Genomic DNA, 14,347 nt, shown 5'->3' with positions numbered 1-14,347 from the left:
AGGTCCCCGCACCTCTACCTCTTACCACCACCATCTCCTCCCATATCGCTGCACATACACGATGGCTACCTCTTCTGCCCCCTGGGCAAACTTTGCGACCACCGCCATGAGCAAGTTCTCCATGTTTTACCAGGCGTTGGCGGCGCCACACATCGATACCCCATTGCCTCCAACGAGCATACTGCCCCCTCCCCCACCCATTCCCAGCAACAACATCCAATTGTCGACGAACACGACGGTTACAGTCTCGAGAACACCGTACAGCACCGTCCACAAACCCTCGCAACATCCACTAGACGCCCACTTGTACGAGCCCGAGGGACGTTGGGCATTCATGAAGGGCAGGGGCTTCTACAATGCGATGCCGGTGCAGGAATTGAAGAGTGCGTTACTTGCAACCCTGCAGGGACAGGAACTGATCGAAGGCCTACAGCCAGCACGAACTACAACATGTCGATCTACAAGGCCAAATTAGTTGCTGACGACGTGCACCTCTGGGTCAAGACGTATGCTCCCCCTTGCCACATTCTTGACCCTCGCTAACGATCCCCCAGATGGACCCGAGACAAAGACTGGAAGGGCTTTTTCTCCGAGGTACGTCGCCGCCGTCGCCACCACGTGCTGCGGTCAACTCACCCCCTCCCCCCAGCTCTACCTCTTCAAAACGCAACTACGCCCCCTCCAAGGCATCATCGTCCCCAACGTCATCTCCGTCGTGAGCTCCCTCTACGGCACGCACGTCGTCATGGAGCCCCCGCACGCATCGTTCTGGATCACCGCGTCGCCGGACATGCCGCACGCGCTCAAGCGGCGCGTCGTGCGCGCGTACGAGCTCCTGCACGCGCGCGGTATTGCGCAGACGAGCGTCGCGCTCGAGCACATACTCATCGGCGCCGATGGGCGGGTGACCCTAGCCCACTTCCACCACGCCCGCGGCGCTACGGCGCACAAGCCCGTCGACCTTCGCGCTGCCTCGTCCAAGGACCTCCGCCTCGAGATGCGCCGCGTCAAGTACCTGCTCGACTTCGAGGACGCGCGCGAGGCGGAGGAAGAAAAATACGCCAGAGGGAGGGCACGGCATGCGCGGAATCAGGACGAGCTGAGCCGCGCGCAGATGGACTACACGCACAAGCCCCGCATCGACCGCGGCTCGAAGGACGACAGGCAGAACCCGCCCTTCGAGACGGACTCGTTCCAGCGCATGAAGGCTGCCCTCCGCGCGTACACCCCGCGCCGCGTCGTCATGCCCGGGCAGAGCGCGGAGGACCTTGCCCGGAATGTGGCACGCTTCTGCGAAGTTGTGGACGGGATGGACGCGGATGACGACTCGTATCTGAATGCGCCGCAGCCGCCGTTGCCGTTCTCCTTACCCGCGCCGCCGCTGTTCCCGGGGACGACGACGCGGAAGCGGAAGGATGGGCCGGTGGACACCTCATCGCCTGCGCAGAAGCGCTTGCGCCCGGATATGCCGCCGCCACCGATGCTGGCGGGTCCCTCCTCCCGGCCCACTGCAGGACCATCGAGCTTGCGCGGATCCTCTCAGCCAGCCGCATCGTCATCTCGCTCTGGTACCCCTTCGTCATCTCGCTCCGCCAACCCCTCGACAAGCACCCTGCCCAAGACCAAATCCAACGCAGGCCGCACGCGCCCCGTCAAGAAGGCCGCGTCCTCGCCCAGCATGTTACCACCCCCTCTTCCAACCTCTCTCACTGCGGACAACCTCGCCCGCCTCCCCGGCGGCACCACCACCCGCCGCATCCCCGTCGAGGACACCCTCAGCACGGTCGCGCACGACGATTACGCGCCGAACCCGTATGGCTTGGTGTGGCAGGCGTTCGATAGGGAAAGGAGCCCGTCGGACGAGGAGGAGGAGATTCCGTCGCAGGGCCCATCGTCGCAAGGCCCGTCGTCGCAAGGGTTGCGAAACCCGTCTTCGCAAAACTCGACACCCCCAGGCTCACAGGGCTCCCGCGGCTCGCCACAAGGCTCACTGGGCGGGTCCTGGACCCGCGCGCGCGTCCTCGAGCGGAACATGTCCGCGCCCGAGATTCGGGCGATGGAGAGGGAGGAGGAAAGGGAAGTGGAACGGATGCTGGGCACGTACTCGGAGGGGACGCTGTCGCGGATGACGCGCGAGTTTTTTGGGTTTGTGGGGCGGTATATGCATGAGAGGAGGCAGGGTGCTGGGCGATGAGGGTTTGTTGGCTTTGCTGGGAGGGGTCTGGTGGCTTTGCTGGCAGGAGACTGCCGGAAGGATGATGCAGAGGAAGGGTAGGATGGTGAAGAGGAAGGTCAGGAGGATGAAGAGGAAGGTCAGGACGATGAGAAAGAAGGCGGGGATGTAAGGAAGGTCAAAGGGATGGATTGTTCATGGATATTGGATGGAGGACTCGGAACTGCACCACCGATAATGCGGGGCGCTGGTGATACTGGGCGAATAACGCCTGCGATACCTTTGGTTGTATTTTTACTTACATCGTTGTGGTGTCTCTTTCTCTCTCGTGTTTCTTACCTATCGGTTGTTCCTTCTCGTGCTTGAAGTTGACTGGTTCCTCTCGTGCTCGTTTACTGTTTCCCATCGTATTTGTTGACTGTTTCCCCTCGTGTTCGTTTACTCTTTCCCCTCGTGTTTGTTCACTATTCCCCCTGCTGCTCTCGCCCTTGCTTCGTTCATAATGATCACTAGATTGGGCTGCTGTGCAGCGCCCTCGTCCTCATCTTGCTTTGTGTGACGGTGGCCTTGAGATCAGTTTGTTTACCATCATGGACTTGCAGTCTGAAGAGATTGCGCGCATTGGCCCCCACGGCTTGTAAGGGCAGGATGAAGTGTAGCAATAGTGGGTATCATTCATGTTCACGAGCTTAAGCAGGCCTTGTTCCGTAGCCAATCTGGAGGGCGCGTTAGCATAGCCCACATGCGAGTCCCGATTGGCAAGGACAATCCCCCAAACAACTCTCAAGCACGAAGACGAGACAACTCTCCATCACGAAGACGAGACAACTCTCCAGAACGAAGACGAGAAAACTATCCAGAACGAAGACGAGACAACTCTCCAGCACGAAGATGATGACACCCACCTATCGTCACATCCTCCAGATGATCGTCAAAGTCGCCGAACTTCTTCTCCCGCTGCTCCTGCCGGACGAGCTTGACGGCGCGGAGGGGGATGTCCGTGGAGGTTAGGCGGTAGGGTGAGCCCTCTGTGAAGGATGAAGAGCTTCGTGTCCAGGAAGATGTGCTGGTGTTGAAGGTGTAGGGCTGGTGAGGAGGACGTTAGTGTCGGCGGCTTGTGGGAGAATGCAATGAGAGAGGGAGGACGACACGCACCACCAACGCCGCACTTCCCGTCCCAATCTGCTCGCCGTCGATCTACGCACGACGATTAGCACTAAGGATAGGACGTTGAGACTGTACAACACGCACCACGAACGCTGCCGCATTAGCGAACGAATCCCTAATCCTCCTCGCCACCTTCTCCCCCACGGGCGTGAGCGCCGTGTCGTCTAATCGCTCACAGGCCTGGTAATACCCAACGAGCTTCATACCCACAGATGCCGCGTACGTTGCTGCCTGGAGTCGCGCGTTCAGTCAGCCATTGGTTTTGCTATCCGAGTGCGCCCTCCGAGTAAGAAGACTCGTGCTAGACTCGCATACGCACCAAATCCAACCCAATCTCCATCATCGGGCTCAGATGCGTCCAGTGGTGCAGCAGCGGCACCGCGTCCGTGATCTGGACCTCGTCGCCGGCCTCGGTGCCCAGGAGGACGCCGTTGACGGCGCGGTGGGGGTACTTCGCGCAGTGGAAGAAGAGCTTGAGGTACGCGTCGTCGGAGAAGGTATAGGAGGGCATGGCCGTTGTCGCTGTAGGGGTAGGGATGTTGGAGGAGACTTCGTGGTTGGGGAAAGGCAAGAGCAGGTCAAGAGCTCGACGCGGACTTCGGAGCGACCGCCGGGCCGTGCGCGTGACTTTCGGGACCGAGGGCATCAAGTTGAACTTGCATTGTGCAAGTCCGTTGAGTTCGCTCGTTGGTAAGTCATTCGCTATTTCAGTGTTTAAAACATTCAAACTTCTTCCTTGACAGAATCGTAGCTATCTCATACGTGTAGTCGGTTGTAGAGCGAGTGAATGCGAGATGGGGGGATGCTACAGGAGATGCAAGTACATGGAGCATGGTGTCAGAAATCATTGAGGTACAAAGATGGCAGAAACTCTGCGAATGTGAGGATTCAAAGGTAGGTAAAGTAGGATCGGAGCTGAAGACAGCAGCTTGCGAGCACCATCAGGGGCAATTGCCAGAGATGACAAAGCATGCCCGTCGACTATGCGCAGAGCATCCCACCAATGCACACCAGTGACCCCTGGTGACTCCTAGAACGATTACTGGAAGTACATCCGGCTCTTCTGCGTCGCATGCACCTGGCGGAACTGGCTCGCAAGGTTCTGCTCCGCAGCATCGCCAGCTGTCGTCGACGCGGTCTCGGACGCGGCCGACATGTCGACGCCCGGGTTGTAGTGCGTCTTGGCACGCGAGCAGACGATGTCGGCGTCTGGAGGGAATGACAGTGCACGGGAGGCGGAAGAGTATGGTGTTAGAAGGAGAGAAGTGACGCGTCAGTGTCCCGTTTGGATTGGTGCAAAAGCAGTAGGAGCACGTACAGTAGGTTGGGGCAGGGATAGAGACGCTGCGCGTCGCCCGCGCGTATACATGGCACAAGATGTACGTGAAGTGCTGAAGCGTGTCCGCGCTGCAAGACGATCAGTCCCTCTTCATCTTCACACAAAAAGCGACCACTTACTTGAACCCGTAATCCTACAACAAGCAATCAGAGTCAGCAGCAATCCAAAACCTCGCGAATATCTGCTCACATCGTGTATCACCTATGCAACGCGCTTGTAAGCACTACAAACCGCACACCAGAGACTCTACACCTCACCGAATAATGCCCGGACCGACTCGTCCCCTTCAGCCCAGCATGACTCTGCAGGTAAAAGTCGAACTCGACGGGGTGCGTGATGTCCGCGTCGACGACCGTGCCCGCGGGCATGTTCCCGCTCCTGTCCGCGTCGCCGGGGTTCTTGGGGAGCAGACGCATGTGGTGGCGCTTCGCAGAATCTCGGTCAGCACCTTCCCTGCCTCACCTCAACTCAACCGCGAGCTCGCGCACCTTGCCGACGATCTGGAAAGGGGGCAGGGTCAGCGTATCTCCGAGCAGAATGAAGGCAGGATACGCACAATGAAGGTGATCTGCGGCTTGGGCTTGATGCCGAGTTCCGTGCATGCCTCTGGGAGCTTGTCAGACACAGAATTACTCGCTCAAGAAAGATAACGAACCCTGAAGCAGCGGTAGCTCTTGCAAGATAGAAAAACCACAGGTTAGTCAAACTCTGAGAGCCCGGATGCACAACACGTCCTCCACATTGAGCGTACCTTGCTCCTTGATATGCGGGAACTGAGGTTCAGAGACACCGTCTACACCAATGATCAGACTTTTGGCAACTGGTTCGAAGATCCCACGCACCGCGGTACACGATGATCCTGCTCGGCCAGGCGGCGGCACCGGCCTTGCCCTCCTTGACCTGGCGGTAGCTCGCGTACGAGGAAATGATTTCCTGTGATAGCGCAATGAGTCGCAATCTTATGTAAACAAAGAACGAGACGCCATGACTCTTGGGGGACAGCCCACGACTCTTGGGTGACAGCCGGCATCGATAAGAACAAGAGAACAAGAGCCACTCACCTTCGCCATGTTCCCAAAGTCCGTGATGTATTCCTGGCGCGATCGCTGTGCGCGGCTCGTCGCGATATACTTGGCCGCGTTGCGGTCGACGTTGCCGACCATTGCGGCGAAGGAGGGGCGGCCGACGGAGCCCTGAGTATTATTTGTGAGATACAATGATTCTGATATGCAGCACGAAGACGGCGCGCTCGGGGCCAGGCCGCACCGCGCTTCATACGAGACCAGGTGCAAGAAACCGCTGAATAGAAGGAAAAAACTCACCGGACTCGGATGGATGACGTCCGCGCCGAGTACGAGGGTCGAGTGGTGCGGGTCGGAGAGCACGGCGGCGGACTGGGGGTCCGCGATGGCGTTGATGCCGCCGAGCTTGCCGTTGATCCTGTTGTGGTGTTAGCATCGCTCAAGACCGCGCGCCGTAGCGACTCCGAGACCGCTGCAGCGCGTCCAAGTACGTGTAATAACACCAAAGCTGCGCAAAGACACACTCACTTGAGGCAGACGTTCGCCCAGTACTGGATGTTCGCTTTCCTGCACTTATCCGCCTTCAGGCACTGCGTGGCGACGCCTTTCTGTGGTACAGGGTCAGAAACTTGGTTTAAAGAAGAGAAAAAACCACGCACGTCGATATCGCCCCAGCTACGATGTCATGAGCTCGGAGGTATTATTGGTGAAGTCGGAAGGGTACATACAATTTCGTGTGCTCCCAGATCTGGTCACCGTTCATGGGAAGGATGACGACGATCATCTTCACGGCCAGGCCCTTGTTCCGAAGCTCAACGAGCAGCTCATTGAGCAGCTAGCCGGTGGTCAGCCTACTGATGAACATGCAACATCCAGTATCGGCACGCACGGCATAAGCACCGCGCTGCGCGGGGCGGTAGCTGCGCGAGAAGTCAATGGATGTACGAAGAACGACACAGGACGACAGACCATTTCAGCACGGGGTCTGCCACCCTCATGCCTATCAAAGCGTGAGTTCGAGGCCACAGGAGATTCGTGTATACGAACCGCATTTGCTGGCTGCATCCTTGAGGCCAGCAACCTAAAGCGACTTGTCAGGATATATACATGAAATCAAGTGGAAAGCGTACCGTGAAGTCGAGGGCACCTTGTGGGAAGAATCGCTCGCTGTCGAGGCACATGATGGCCCACGAGTCCAGCGGCATCGGTACGTAGAAGTGCTTGTCCGCCCTACACATGAGTGTATGAGTACACACTCGAGAGGATAGGACACGGAGACCGTCGTACATGTTCCAGGCGCCATTCCTGACGGGCTACGGTCGTGTGAGTCGCTCGGGAAGCAGGACGAGAACCTATGCACATACCACCGTCTTCTGGCGCGACCCCGGTCCATATTGCATGATTGGTGCCGCAAGGACACGCGTGTTGACTTCGAGCATCTGTGTCGCGACCGACATGCCGAATTTGCGGACGTACTCGCTCTGGCCATATCCAAGGAGCTATCATGGGTCTGTCAGTGACGCTTCGTCGGCTGAATGGGAAGGAGAGGACCTGGAGAGAGCCCTGGATGGCGTTAAAGCGGGCATCCGGTCGCTGCGCGGAGAACTCGACCATGTCGCGCGTTGCATCTGCGAGAATGGATTGAACCTCGAATGACAATGGAGGGGATGTTATACTTACCTTTAGGGATCGCCTTACGCATCTGCTGGCCTTCGGGGACCGTGCAGATCTCCAGGGGCAGCATGGCCTTGCCTGAACCGACCTGAGTTTGCCTTAGCGCAAGAATAAAGTGCCAGTCCATTCATCAAATACCTCGACACACGGAAGCTTCGGGTATTGCAATCGGCGGTTCAGGATGGTCTGGAAGTACTGCGCGACAGTGATGGATCGCTCCGGCTGGCCCTCGCGCTTGAGGCGGAAGGACAGTGTCGTCGCTGACTCGCGCGATAGTCCCGTGATCGCGCGAGGGGGGCGACGACCGCCATTGCCGCCGCCGCCACCATCACCAGCGTAGATCTTCAAGCCAGTCAGCCAGCGCTTCAGCTCGAGCCGCTCGCGGTCCTGGAGCCTCTCCAGGTATCCGGGATTGCCAGGGTCGCGATTGAGGAATTTGAGGCATAGGCTTATCAGCGGCCCCGATTGGTAGAAGACGGCTGCTGTAACGTCGACGTTCACGACAAGCTCTATCGCGATGGTGAGTGGGAAAGAAGGCTGACCAAGACGGAGACGTACTGTGCATAGCTGGCCGGACCGACTGGAAGTACCTATGGGAGCGCGGAGTCAGTGTACGGTTGCCATTGCGTGTGAGTTAATATCGGTGTACCCCCTCCATAACTCGATTCCTCCCCTGATCTCCCTCTTGCCCTGCGGCGTGTAGAAGCTGCGGACATTAAACGGATACTTCTGCGTCGGCTCCATGCGGAGCACGACGTTGAGAGCCTGGAATTATCGTTAGTGTGGTCACCATTGTTTGCAGTGGATGGAAGAACACCGACCTGGATGGCTGTGATCGCTTCATTGTCGTTCGACTGCTTGCCTTCGACGAAGCGTAGCAGCAACCTGGGAAGACGGTAAATTCGGCGTAGATAAGAAGGTCACGAACTTACTCCGGATTGATCTGATTGACGAGCTTGATCTTAATCCGGTAGACGCGCGGAGGACGGTCAGGATTTCCGTTTGGGATGGGGATTTGGAACTGTGCAGTATTTCAATCAGAGCTCGGTCGCGCAAAGTCACAGAAAGAACGAACTTCTGCGGCATCATTGGGTATGTTCAGCCGGTACGACGCATAGGCGTTCTTGCGCCCGTCGTAGGAAACCTTGTCCGTGAAGACATTGGGTGCAATCTCGTTCTGGAGCTGCTTGAACAACTCCATGTTGCGTCGGATGGGCAGAGTTTTCTCGGAGATCAGGTCTATGCATCGGAAAAAGATAAGCTTATACTCGTGGGGCCTGAGTCGCGCCTACACACCAACTACAATGTTTGTTAGCGCCACATAGACCGTGTAGCGACACAAAATACTCACCATCGTAGTGGTAGGTGGTCCCATCAGGGATCTCGAGCCTGTACATGTTGACCACTGCCCGCATGATCTTGCCTGACGTCCCGAAATTGGGACGCTTGACCCCGACGGCCACGACAGACGCTAATGCATCATCAGGGATCTGTAAGGTGGGAGGGGGATATATAGATTATAGATCACTTACAATCTATCGTCGTCGTCGCCTGAGAGGCGAGTGCCGTCGTCTGCCCACGACCTCGCCCACGTCCCATGCCGCGGATCGCGGGACCTCCCCCGCCACGGCTCCCACGGCCGCCTCCCGCACTGCTTACACTGGGAGCAGATGATGGGGTCGGCGACCCCGGTGGGGCTCCTCCACGCGGCCCCCCGCGACCCCAGCCCCCTCCACCTCTACCACCACCACTGCCTCCACTGCCTCCACCTCGACCGGGGCCTCCACCACCACCGCCCCCACCTCGGGCGCCCCCGCCTCTACCTCCCCCTCCTCCTCCGCCACCTGGACCACCACGGCCCGGATTCCCGCCGGCGCCGCCTCTACCACGATCGCCTCTCGGAGGCATGTTTCTCGATATGATAGTGAGCTCTGTGTGCAGGCGATATCCGCGATGCGGGGTGCGATGGTGGAAAGAGGAAAGGACAGGCCCTTACGGCACTGTATATATAGGCGGCGTGGGCGCCTAAACGAAGATGTGCGAAAGTGAGCTTCATACCCCCCAAATCGGGAAACCGCGTGTCAATGTACGTCCCTGGGGCGCTCATGGGTCCAGCCTCGCACTTGCGTACTTGGTTTTCGAAGGGGGGACCATTGGTACTCAAGCGGGCGCGGTGCTGCGCCGATAACCATCGCGTAGCATCGATACATACAAGCCAGCAATATCTCTACTTCGTCCCCGACCTGGCCCGCTACTATAATTTGGCCGCTGGCGCCACTGCGGCCTTCTCAGCGGCGAGGGCATTGTCCATCATGACGCGAGTCTCCGTCGCGGCCTCCGCTAGATAGTGCCGAAGCTCAGCGGTGTTGCGCTTAAGGCTCGTGATCGTCCACCGGATGTAATCGTCGCCAATCGCGTATGAAAGGCCGTAACCGTCAGGTACCACTGCGTTGTGGTTAGCGCTGCAAACGGGAGAAGAGCAGATGGAAGACATAAGACAAAGGCCTTGCGTTCAAGGAGGCAGGAAATGAACGGCAATTTCCCGCGAAATCAGTCGAAGAAGTACGAGACTCACCCTCTCCATAACCCCAGCCCTCAAAGTAGGGCGAGCTCAGCTGGCTCGTGCTCAGCTCCCAGTGCGACGTCCGCGCAAACGCTGGGTCCTTGTAGATCGCAGGCAGATCCTCGCCCTCCTTCAGCACCTTCTTCAGCCCAAACAAATGCCTATCAACGCCCTGCCCGTCCGCCGCCCACGCCGCGTACTGCAGGTGCCGCGCGACGGCCGCGCGGAACAGCTTCGCGCGCTCCACGTCGCTTCGCTCGGGGTCCGCCATCGCCTCCGTCCACGCCTTCGACTCGTTCGAGGCGCTGCGGATGACCTCTGTGCGCCCGAGCTGGTACTTGCGCGTCTGCGCGCTCTCGTAGGTGACCGCCGGGCGCCCGTACATCTTCTGGAAGGCGAGCTGCTTGACGAGCTGCGCCCACGCGTCGGGCGAGGCCTTGTACTTCTTGATCGCGTTCTTGCCGTAGCCCTCGTAGTGGAGCACGTACAGATCATGCGCGCCGACGAGCTCGTCGAAGCGTTTCTCGGAGGCCTTGATGGCGGACTTGACTTCGTCGTTGAGCGTGAACTTGAGCTGGGTGGGCTCTGGCAGCGACGGTGATGGTTCAGATGGACCCAGGTCCGCCTTGCCGAGCGCCAGCGACGCGAGCACGGACTCATTCATGCGGAGCGTGGGCGTGCCGTCCATGCACGAGTGCTCGCCCAGGAAGCCGGACCGGCCGTTATCGAAGACGATGAGCTGGTGCTTGTCGTAGAACCTGTTCTTCCCATCCCCAACCCAGCACTGCCAGGAGATGTCCTCACGCGTGACGGGCTTCTTGTCGTCGAGGCAGACCACGATCATCGCGCTTTCGATGGCCTCGAGCGCCTTCGCGTTGTCCGGCGAAGCAGCGAGCAGCGCAGAGCGCGCGTCTGTCCAGAGGTCGCGGTTGTCCGAGGTGAGGGCGCCGACAGGATGCGGGTCCGCCGCATCGCCCGCGAGTTGGATGACCTTGTTGATCTGCGCTTCCAGATCCGCCGCGCTGTACTCCCTTCCCGACGCGTCGGCGAGCGGGACCGTGAAGAACTTGTTCTTGCGGACGAAGACGACGTGGTTGTGCGCCGCGGGGTCGAACTTGCGCGCGGTGTCCGAGGGCTTGGTCGGATAGCGCGAAGAGTGGAAGAGCCACTTATACGAGGCCATGCACAGCGGGGCACCCCTGACCTTCTCCGGCTCGAGGCGCCCGCTCTCGGTGAGCTCCCGGAAGGGCAGCATCGCCTTGATGAGCGCGGCGGCGCGGGCGGCGGGCGTCTTTCGGAGCTTGTCGTCGACGTGCACGTAGAAGTAGCTCACGAAGACGACGACGGGGTCGCGGTAGCCCATGTACGCGGCCTCGTTCCACCAGTCCGCGAGCCAGTTCTTCGTGGAGGGGTCGGCGGCGCGGGCTTGGAGGCGTTTCTGGAGCTCGGCAGAGAAGGGGGAGGAGAGGAAGTCCTTCACCGCGACCTCTGTGCGCGCGAACTCCTCCGGTGTAAGGTGCGGCTGGACAGTCTCGAGGTACTTGTGGGCAGTCGAGCTGAGGGTGGGTACGGGGAGCCGAGGAAGAGACTCCTGGTATCGCAGCATAGGTGTAGCTTTGGGATCGATAGCGTATCCCGGGGGCGGGTCCGCATTTGCGGCCCTCGCCGTAGACTTCAGCGAACGCGACATAATCTGCGACCGCGGCTGCAGCGCGCATCAGCCCCGATCACACCTCCCATCCACCAACCTGCCCACTCACCAAACGAGCTGAACGCGCAACGTTCGACGATATTCTCAGCATCCCAGGCGCGTCGAGGATGGGTGTATCAAGCTGGGGAGCAGCAAGACGCAGAAAGGTCCCGCTTGTCCTGCAGCCAGCTCTCCGTTCTCAGGTGATCACTTGCGGGGTACCGCCAAGTGCGTCGGCGATCCGAACCAGTCTATGGCGCGGCGCGGGGGTGGCGTGTAGTGGTCGGGCGGGGTTCCGCGGGGTGAGGGGGACAGCGCAGCGACCTGGTAGGTATAAGTACGAGGTCGGGAGAGATGGGAAGGACGAGGGTAAGGTGCCCGATGCCGGTATAGGCTGGGGCGTGCGCCGGACCGGACTAACTACATGTGATTGCGCGCATACCCCGCATCGTCACTGTGCAACGTGTCGTCGGTGGCGAGCGTCATGAGAGGTCGACGAGCAGGGCGACCTACGGTCAGAGGCCGCTGGGCAGCCATGTGAAGTACAGACGAGCTGTGTGCAATTGCTTGCCTTCATGCATTCATTCAGTTGGGTCAGCTGCTTCTCGACCCTGCCATCGACACGAGAGAAGAGCAATTAGAAATAAATCGATACAATAAAGTCCACACCCGTATGATACAGAGCTATACACAAAGCAAGGAGCAGGAATACAGGCAAGGCGAATACTGACAAACACCCCTCCTCCCCATGCCCACCTCACCGCGCCCCTCCCACCATCTGTGTCCGCATGTACGGCCCGTTGGCCAGTGGGCCGTACCCAGGCGTGGGCATGCCCATACCACCGCCCATGCCCATGACCGCCGCCTGCCCAGCGAGGCTGACGCCCTGGCCTGGCCCTGGCGCAGGCGTCTGTGAGAGCTCGCGCGTCACAGTGCGGTCTTCTCGCTCAGCGATGGTCGCGCCGCCGCGCCCTGGGTCCGCGATGCCGTTCGCGATGGAGAACGTCTGGCCGAGGCCGTAGAGCTTGCCAGAATATTCTGAGCGCAGTTTTTCCGCCTTCTCGGGGTCCTGCAAGGACTCCTTGAAGTACATGTCGCGCATCTTGAAGAAGGCGGAGGCGGTGAGGAGGGAGTCTGAGCCGGCCTGGTGGGAGGGGCCGATGCGTGCGACCTGGATGGAGGTGAAATGGAGAAGGGATGGGTTAGATGTAGGGCGTACAGAAAGATCGTCCGCGAGCTCTTGCAAGCCTCCTTTTAGGCCGTTGCAGGCGCGCATCATAACCTTGATGTCGTACACGGATGGGAACCATATTCGGAAGAGCTCGAAGAAGGTGTCTTCAGTGGTGGGGAGGGATATTGCGGTGAGGAGTTTGACGAAGTAGCCGAAGTCGTAACCACTGAGACCATTAAGCATTAGTATGTGATGGCGGAGGGGACGCATGTACACGCACCTGTGGAATGATATCCATGTCGTGTCTGGCGACAGGACCAGTCCAGAGGTGATCATAAGCTCGGCAAAGTCGTTTGGGTTGATGCCCTGCTCCTCATGGCGCTGAAAGTCAATGCCTGATTTTCGCAGTAAATCAATCGAGTCCGGGGAGTACATGTCCTCGCTATATGCGTGTCAGCCATTTATCACTTCAAGAGAGCCACAGCACGCACTTGATGCTGAAGCGAAAGTTGAACTGCCATGTACTTGGCTCCGGTGGCATGTTCCCCTCCGCGTCCGCGAGCGTGATGCCGACTTGGATGATCTTGAGCAGGTCGACGTTACAGCGCATCGTCTGGTAGTGATACTCCGACGTCGACTTCCACTGCCCTATCGGGCGCGCCACGACACCGGGGAACTCGGTGTCCTGCGTGGCGGATAGTGAGTAAAACACGCTGGGGGAAGTACAAGACGCGCACGAACCATGGCGACATAGGGATAGTCTTCTATGAGACTGCGGATGTTCTTCATCTCCGCGTCGAGGTTTTGTGCCCATACATCCCGTATGTGGCCCATCGTCGCGGGTGGCGAGCTCTAAGCAGGGGGTGACTGGTATCGTGATGGTGGCCGAATGGAAACAATGGACGGTAAACACGTGTCAACAGAGGGAACTTGGCCCGCTCGACCAACGATGTCAATCTTCGAACTCACGCCCGTTCCAGGAATACGAACACAATCGATTCCTCTACAAAAATCCTATTGTACATATTATCCAAGTATGCTACAGCGCATGTAGCACGGCCACTCGCAGTGACCTTGAACGGCTTGACATCATGGGCAACTGTCACTTTCGTCTATCTCCTGGGATCCGTTCATCGAGAATCGGGACATAGGAGTGCGTGTAACGTTAGCTGGTAGTCAGGCGCCGGTACCACTTTTGCTTGTTGCCAGCCGTGCGGTTCTCGGATGACACTGACATTGCGGTAGGTCTAGCACACGATGTTGACTGGGCGGGCCTCGGTGGGTGGAAACCGAGGCCTCTGTATGTATGCCTATTCTATATGGTCAGTGAGTTCGTTTTGGGCTCGTCTGGTGCCATCACAAGCATAGAGGGATCGGCGCGGCAAAAGGGCGAAAGAAGTGAGCGCTGAAGCTACACTATGAGTCAGTTCCCACAGGTCGTTGCAAGGCGATGAGGAAACCCACGGAGGCCTTAGGCGAGGACTAGAGCATACTTCATGTCGATGACGATGTCGCGCGCAAAGTAGACGTACAGGCTAGTCGGACGTC

General features: G+C 58.9%; 6 protein-coding genes across 6 annotated transcripts; 2 read left to right on the top strand and 4 right to left on the bottom strand.

Moving 5' to 3' along the window:
* Positions 1-61: 61 nt before the first annotated feature.
* Positions 62-2,194, top strand: SCHCODRAFT_02698233 (uncharacterized protein; the record flags this gene model as incomplete). The annotated part of the gene is made up of 4 exons (XM_003034519.2): positions 62-383; positions 434-506; positions 555-594; positions 650-2,194. The coding sequence occupies 4 exons, from the start codon at positions 62-64 to the stop codon at positions 2,192-2,194; spliced, it is 1,980 nt and encodes a 659-aa protein (XP_003034565.1).
* Positions 2,195-2,277: 83 nt separating this feature from the next.
* Positions 2,278-2,627, top strand: SCHCODRAFT_02201679 (uncharacterized protein). Its single transcript, XM_050342059.1, has one exon. The coding sequence runs from the start codon at positions 2,360-2,362 to the stop codon at positions 2,537-2,539; it is 180 nt and encodes a 59-aa protein (XP_050201794.1). The 5' UTR covers positions 2,278-2,359; the 3' UTR covers positions 2,540-2,627.
* On the bottom strand, positions 2,388-3,900 carry SCHCODRAFT_02616121 (UPF0172-domain-containing protein). Its single transcript, XM_003033930.2, has 5 exons — positions 3,660-3,900; positions 3,425-3,571; positions 3,329-3,370; positions 3,079-3,259; positions 2,388-2,889 (listed from the first exon to the last, which is right to left on the bottom strand). The coding sequence occupies exons 1-5, from the start codon at positions 3,849-3,851 to the stop codon at positions 2,855-2,857; spliced, it is 597 nt and encodes a 198-aa protein (XP_003033976.1). The 5' UTR covers positions 3,852-3,900; the 3' UTR covers positions 2,388-2,854.
* A 124-nt stretch (positions 3,901-4,024) lies between these two features.
* Positions 4,025-9,317, bottom strand: SCHCODRAFT_02616119 (Piwi-domain-containing protein). The gene is made up of 26 exons (XM_050344741.1): positions 8,908-9,317; positions 8,727-8,846; positions 8,451-8,614; positions 8,308-8,396; positions 8,197-8,260; positions 7,991-8,140; positions 7,514-7,882; positions 7,382-7,463; positions 7,253-7,329; positions 7,066-7,200; positions 6,989-7,014; positions 6,832-6,931; positions 6,745-6,782; positions 6,591-6,621; positions 6,430-6,536; positions 6,361-6,376; positions 6,230-6,309; positions 6,002-6,119; positions 5,741-5,872; positions 5,522-5,612; positions 5,431-5,472; positions 5,335-5,352; positions 5,236-5,285; positions 4,932-5,104; positions 4,659-4,747; positions 4,025-4,549 (listed from the first exon to the last, which is right to left on the bottom strand). The coding sequence occupies exons 1-26, from the start codon at positions 9,281-9,283 to the stop codon at positions 4,380-4,382; spliced, it is 2,907 nt and encodes a 968-aa protein (XP_050201793.1). The 5' UTR covers positions 9,284-9,317; the 3' UTR covers positions 4,025-4,379.
* Positions 9,318-9,629: 312 nt separating this feature from the next.
* On the bottom strand, positions 9,630-11,628 carry SCHCODRAFT_01170927 (acyltransferase ChoActase/COT/CPT; the record flags this gene model as incomplete). Its single annotated transcript, XM_003033928.1, has 2 exons — positions 9,630-9,820; positions 9,951-11,628. 2 exons carry the CDS (start codon positions 11,626-11,628, stop codon positions 9,630-9,632), a joined length of 1,869 nt encoding a protein of 622 aa, XP_003033974.1.
* A 596-nt stretch (positions 11,629-12,224) lies between these two features.
* On the bottom strand, positions 12,225-13,691 carry SCHCODRAFT_02616112 (CAF1-domain-containing protein). Its single transcript, XM_003033927.2, has 5 exons — positions 13,541-13,691; positions 13,291-13,484; positions 13,080-13,241; positions 12,848-13,025; positions 12,225-12,799 (listed from the first exon to the last, which is right to left on the bottom strand). Exons 1-5 carry the CDS (start codon positions 13,631-13,633, stop codon positions 12,386-12,388), a joined length of 1,041 nt encoding a protein of 346 aa, XP_003033973.1. The 5' UTR covers positions 13,634-13,691; the 3' UTR covers positions 12,225-12,385.
* Positions 13,692-14,347: the final 656 nt, after the last annotated feature.

This window comes from Schizophyllum commune (assembly GCF_000143185.2).
Source record: "Schizophyllum commune H4-8 unplaced genomic scaffold SCHCOscaffold_3, whole genome shotgun sequence".
NCBI lineage: Eukaryota > Fungi > Basidiomycota > Agaricomycetes > Agaricales > Schizophyllaceae > Schizophyllum > Schizophyllum commune.
This window is presented reverse-complemented; position numbering and strand designations above follow the sequence as displayed.

Coding starts and splice junctions, on each gene's coding strand:
- SCHCODRAFT_02201679 (XM_050342059.1), top strand. CDS start 2,360: ATGGATTGTTCATGGATATTGGATGGAGGACTCGGAACTGCACCACCG.
- SCHCODRAFT_02616121 (XM_003033930.2), bottom strand. CDS start 3,851: ATGCCCTCCTATACCTTCTCCGACGACGCGTACCTCAAGCTCTTCTTC. Junction 3,572..3,659: donor TGGAGATTGGGTTGGATTTG/GTGCGTATGCGA, acceptor GCGCGACTCCAG/GCAGCAACGTACGCGGCATC. Junction 2,890..3,078: donor TCTGGAGGATGTGACGATAG/GTGGGTGTCATC, acceptor CGCGCCCTCCAG/ATTGGCTACGGAACAAGGCC.
- SCHCODRAFT_02616119 (XM_050344741.1), bottom strand. CDS start 9,283: ATGCCTCCGAGAGGCGATCGTGGTAGAGGCGGCGCCGGCGGGAATCCG. Junction 7,464..7,513: donor CGAAGCTTCCGTGTGTCGAG/GTATTTGATGAA, acceptor AGGCAAACTCAG/GTCGGTTCAGGCAAGGCCAT. Junction 6,120..6,229: donor TGGGCGAACGTCTGCCTCAA/GTGAGTGTGTCT, acceptor ACACCACAACAG/GATCAACGGCAAGCTCGGCG.
- SCHCODRAFT_02616112 (XM_003033927.2), bottom strand. CDS start 13,633: ATGGGCCACATACGGGATGTATGGGCACAAAACCTCGACGCGGAGATG. Junction 13,485..13,540: donor ACTATCCCTATGTCGCCATG/GTTCGTGCGCGT, acceptor TCCGCCACGCAG/GACACCGAGTTCCCCGGTGT. Junction 13,026..13,079: donor ACATGGATATCATTCCACAG/GTGCGTGTACAT, acceptor TAATGGTCTCAG/TGGTTACGACTTCGGCTACT.